This window comes from Phocoena phocoena, chromosome 13 (genome assembly GCF_963924675.1).
Source record: "Phocoena phocoena chromosome 13, mPhoPho1.1, whole genome shotgun sequence".
Lineage (NCBI taxonomy): Eukaryota > Metazoa > Chordata > Mammalia > Artiodactyla > Phocoenidae > Phocoena > Phocoena phocoena.
This window is the reverse complement of record NC_089231.1, coordinates 824,820-829,857: the sequence shown is the minus strand read 5'-3', so window position 1 is coordinate 829,857 and position 5,038 is coordinate 824,820. Positions and strand designations below refer to the sequence as shown.

At 47.6% G+C, this 5,038-nt stretch overlaps 1 protein-coding gene across 1 annotated transcript; it reads left to right on the top strand.

Moving 5' to 3' along the window:
* The first annotated feature begins 225 nt into the window (after positions 1-225).
* Positions 226-2,446, top strand: HSBP1L1 (heat shock factor binding protein 1 like 1). The gene is made up of 3 exons (XM_065890343.1): positions 226-276; positions 1,270-1,336; positions 2,337-2,446. The coding sequence occupies exons 1-3, from the start codon at positions 226-228 to the stop codon at positions 2,444-2,446; spliced, it is 228 nt and encodes a 75-aa protein (XP_065746415.1).
* The last annotated feature ends 2,592 nt before the right edge of the window (positions 2,447-5,038 follow it).

Below are 5,038 nucleotides of genomic sequence, written 5' to 3'. Positions count from 1 at the left end.
GGCGAGGTCCCGCCCCGCCCGGACGGCCACCTGCGCCCCGCTACGGCCTCACCTCCGTGCCCGGCTGCTCGGCCCGGTTCGGGCGCACAGCCCGGGCCGCGCGGGTGGATCCACGGCCATCGCCGCGGGAGCCGCGGGCGGCGGAGCGGAGCCGACAGAGCCAGCGGCCCCGGGACCAGCCGACCCACCTGGACACCCCGCACCCCGGACCCGGGGGACACCCCGATGGCCGCGCGGGGCCCCGAAGCCCCCAGCGGGCGCGCGCTGCGGGACGCGGTGAGTCGGACCCCGCGCGCGCCAAGCTTCGCTCCCCGGCTGGACACCCTCCCTCCCCTACCTCCTCCCCTCCCCCCTCCTCCTCCCCTCCCCTCCCCCCTCCCCTCCTCCTCCCCTCCTCCTTCCCTCCCCTCCCCTCCCCTCCCTTCCCTCCCCTCCCCCCCTCCCACCCCGCCCAGCGCCGGGAGGCCAGCGGTCCTGCTTCCCGTTCGCTGAAGGAGCCGCAGCGCCGGAGAGGAGACAACCAGTGGTCAGGACTGATCAGTTTGCCTCGTTAAAAAGAATTGGTTAGCTGTGCACACTCGAATCCACGTTTTCCTGACATGATTGAAGGGAAGAGCTCCTGACAGAGGGCCTTCTTCATACGTAAACGCAGGCTCCAGGTGGAGATCCGCCTCTATATCCTGGGCTCTAAAATGGAGATAATACACGGGTGCCAGGAGTGAACTGTGTCGTAAATGGTATGAGATTTAAATCTGTTAACTGTAAGGCGACTTACAATACCGCCTGCTGTCAGTCACCATAGATGATATATCCGTATGGCCTGGTAACCAATTTCTGCAACCCCAGTCCCAGCTAATAAATACCCACAAGTGTGGGCGAGGCAAGAGGCCCACGGTGGGTGTGTCTGGTGATTGTCTCAGGCCTTCTCAAGAAGTCTTTGAGGAGCCCAAGGTTAATAAGACTTTCTCCTACATTATCTTCTAGATGTCTGATAGTTTATCGCTTATATTTAAGTGTATAATCATTTTGAGTTAATTGTTGTGAATGGTGTGAGGTAAAGGTCGGGCCTGCTTATTTAGCGAGTTATGCATTTGGCTAGCACTGCTCCAGTGCTGTTGGTTGAATAGACCTTCCTTATCCTTTGAGTGGGAAGGCCTTAACACCTTGTCAGGAACCAACTAATTGTATATATAGATGGTTCTCTTCCATGGCGCTTAGAATGCTCTGCATCACAGGTAAATATATATTCACTTGTGGTTCATTTTTCAGGCAGAAAATCTATTTCAGGAACTTCAAGAACACTTTCAAGCTCTGACTGCAACGTTAAACCTGAGAAATATCCTTTTCTGTCTCATAACAAATACTGCAGTTGCTTTTGGACTATTGAACTGTCGGGGACTATCTTGTTGTTTTCTGTATTAGTGGATAATTGTTGACCTAAGACTTACTGGTGTTTACGTCTGCGCCTTTACATGGCATCCTGATGTATTAATTACCGCTCACAGGTAATTACTTCCTGCTTGACCAGCAATACAGGGCATTTCATGAGGCAAGGATAAAACACAAGGACACACGAACAATACATACTACCCAGTGGGGCTTCCCAGCAAGCCCTAAAGAAATCTGGTTAGTCTGCTAAATAGCATTTATACTCCCCCAAACAGTCAACCCTGCACAGGTACTGGTTAGGTCTCCAGCGCAGGGTACGCTGTGTGGCTCTCCTTGCCTTGTTTTGTTTTGTAACTTCAGCAGCTCGCCATTTGGTAAGCCATGGATTCAAACAGAGTTAGGTGGAATGTCTGTTTCCGGTTTAAGAAAATCCAGAAAAGGGGACACTTGCCCTAAGACTTGCCCAAGTGAACTCACTTCACACAATTAAACTCCTGTCTTAAAATGTGTGCAAATTGTTTGCAGAGAGATCCTGTAGATGGGCTCCTACAGGGAAAAAGAGATTCTGAAACAGGATAAAATTAAACAGTAGCAAAGTTTGTTTTAAACACAGTTAATTTTCATTGTATTTACATACTGATTAGAGTTTGATTAAAACATAAACATACCAGACAACCTCATCTCCCCGAATCTATGTCCACAGAAAGGGAGCCAAGGTTTCAGAACCGGGCTCACAGTGCAAAGATTAAAGGCACGTACAGACCCTCAGGGATGTGATTCATGTGCACTGACTTAAGGTGTTAGTACACATCCGCTGCCTTTGATTCCCTCATTTTAGATGCACCACAGGGCATTTTTATCAGCCCTGGTGATGCAGTTTACGTGGAGGCTTTGAGGGACCTGGGTGGGTGCCCGTGTTCCATGTGCTGTTCTCCTTAACCTCGTACTGGAAGAAATGGGAGGTCGCATTGAAGACTTGCAGAAGAATGTGAACGACTTGATGGTGCAAGCTGGGATTGAAAGTTCCGCTCAAGAGCAAATGGCGAGGCCTTATTAAGGCACTAAGGTGTTCACCGTTTACATATCTTCTGCTTTCATCTTGAAACATTTAAGCCCATACTTGTTCACTGAGGGAACTACTGCTTCTGCACTACATGAAAAACCTTCAGGAATAATAAAAAAAAATCACAAATGCTCTTTTCTAAATAGAACAGAAATACTCTTTGTCGTTGTTCCTTAAAAAGTGCACATTTTAAAGGAAAACTATTATTTAAAAATTGGATTTTGTTAAAGTACTTTTCACCCTCATCCCTCAAATTAGTTTTCAATCAAAACACAAGTCACGATGAATGAGTGCTTGGGGATGACAACTAGTGGCTTCTGTTTGAGACGTTCATGGAAGGATTTAAAGAAGACACATGTGCATTAGGTTCTCACCCCGTTTCATGAGTGGTTCCTGAGGATCCCACCCCACCCCCCAGAATGCAAATATTTCTTTTCCAGTGGAATTTTGCATTTCATCTTTTTTCTTTTACTATTTTATTTTTAATTTTTAGTCTTAGTTTTATTTTTTAATTGAAGGTTTTATTGTAGTTGACGTACAATAGTATATGTTATAGGTGTACATGTTATAGGTGTACAATGTAGTGATTCACAATTTTTAAATGTTATACTCCATTTATAGTTATTAGAAAATATTGGCTGTATTACCCATGTTGTACAATGTATCCTTGTAGCTTATTTTATACATAATGGTTTGTACCTCTTAATCCCCTACCCCTAGTTGCCTCTCCCCCTTCCCTCTCCCCAATGGTAACCACTAATTTGTTCTCTATATCTGTGAGTCTGCTTTTTTTTTTTTTTTTTTTTTTTTTGCGGTACGCGGGCCTCTCACTGTTGTGTCCTCTCCCGTTGCGGAGCACAGGCTCCGGACGCGCAGGCTCAGCGGCCATGGCTCACGGGCCCAGCCGCTCCGCGGCATGTGGGATCCTCCCGGACCGGGGCACGAACCCGTGTCCCCTGCATCGGCAGGCAGACTCTCAACCACTGCGCCACCAGGGAAGCCCTGTGAGTCTGCTTCTTTTCTGTTATATTCACTAGTTTGTTATGTTTTTTAGATTTCCTACATATAAGTGAAATCCTACAGTATTTGGCTTTCTCTGCCTGACTTATTTCACTTAGCGTGATGCCCTCCAAGTCTATCCATGTTGCTGCAAATGGCAAATTTCATTCTTTGTTTATGGCTGAGAAGTATTCCATTGTATATACACACCACATCTTCTTTATCCGTCATCTGTTGATGGACACTTGGGTTGCTTCCATATCTTGGCAATTGTAAATAATGCTGCAATGAACATTGGGGTGCATGTATCTTTTCAAATTAGTGTTTTTGGGTTTTTTTCTGCACTTCATTTTGAAGATGCAGATAAATGCTTGGCTTCGGGTCTTGGACTGAATATGTATCTGTGTGACATACCTGGAGACACAAACCTTTTGTCTTTTGTGAAGATACTCAAGCATGTTTCACTGACATAATATTCTGATTCTATGAGCACATTCTAATTTTAGTTGAACAATTAGATGCTGCTGTTTTCCTTGCTTTCCTATTTCTCTGTCAATTGTTATCCCAAGTCAGCTGGCAGATCATCCATGCTTATCCTGCTGAATCAGAGTGAGTTCACCTGTCAGTGACTTATTTATAAATTTCTACATCTGCTGTTCTGGTAGAAAGGGTAATTGGAATCTGTGTCCTGCACACACGAGCTGCAGATCTCAGGGAGGGCGCTCCAGTTCTGTCTGCAGGATGAATACTTAGCTCTACCGAGGGAGGTTGCGTCAGACGGGTCCACCTGCCCTGGAGCCTTGTCCTCCCTCCACCCTCTGCAGAGCCCAGCTCTGGGCACGCTGCCAGGAAGGGGATGGCGGCCAGTAATTTAGTTCCTTCCTGTCATCACCCAGACTCCAGCTGGCTGTTTTAAATTTGGTCAAAACCCACCACATATTAGGCATCAAATTAAATGGATGAGTAGGTATCAAAACTTCACTTTTTTTTTTTTTTTTTTTGCGGTACGCGGGCCTCTCACTGTCGCGGCCTCTCCCATTGCGGAGCACAGGCTCCGGACGCACAGGCTCAGCGGCCATGGCTCACGGGCCCAGCCCCTCCGCGGCACGTGAGATCTTCCCGGACCGGGGCACAAACCCGTGTCCCCTGCATCGGCAGGCGGACTCTCAACCACTGCGCCACCAGGGAGGCCCCAAAACTTCACTTTTTTGATGCACGTACAGCCATTATTTAAAGCAGCATGAGAGAAGGTCAGATATCTAAAAGTGCGTTTAAAAGCTGATAATGCCTTTTAAATTAAAAGAAGGACCTGAGTGAGTCTAAAACTGTTTGGCTAAATCTGTGCTTGTTGGTTTTGCTGGGTCAAGGATTCCTAGCACAGTGCTGTGGATTTCAGGGGATTCGGCAAACCCCCTAAACTGGCTGTGTTCCTGCTGTGGGGAGGGGAGTCCATGACCCCCAGATGGTAGGAGCTACTGTTCCATATTCCAGCGGATTTGGCCCGCCGCCCCGACATCTTCCTGCTGTGAGGAAGCAGGCACGCTGTTGTCTGAGGAGAACCTCTCCACACTGTTGATGCAAAGTGAT

What these genes read in the sequence shown, in the direction of transcription:
- HSBP1L1 (XM_065890343.1), top strand. Translation starts at nt 226, where the DNA reads ATGGCCGCGCGGGGCCCCGAAGCCCCCAGCGGGCGCGCGCTGCGGGAC. An exon ending in GGCGCGCGCTGCGGGACGCG is followed by an intron (nt 277 to 1,269) that starts GTGAGTCGGACC and finishes TTCATTTTTCAG; the next exon opens with GCAGAAAATCTATTTCAGGA. An exon ending in TGCAACGTTAAACCTGAGAA is followed by an intron (nt 1,337 to 2,336) that starts ATATCCTTTTCT and finishes TTAACCTCGTAC; the next exon opens with TGGAAGAAATGGGAGGTCGC.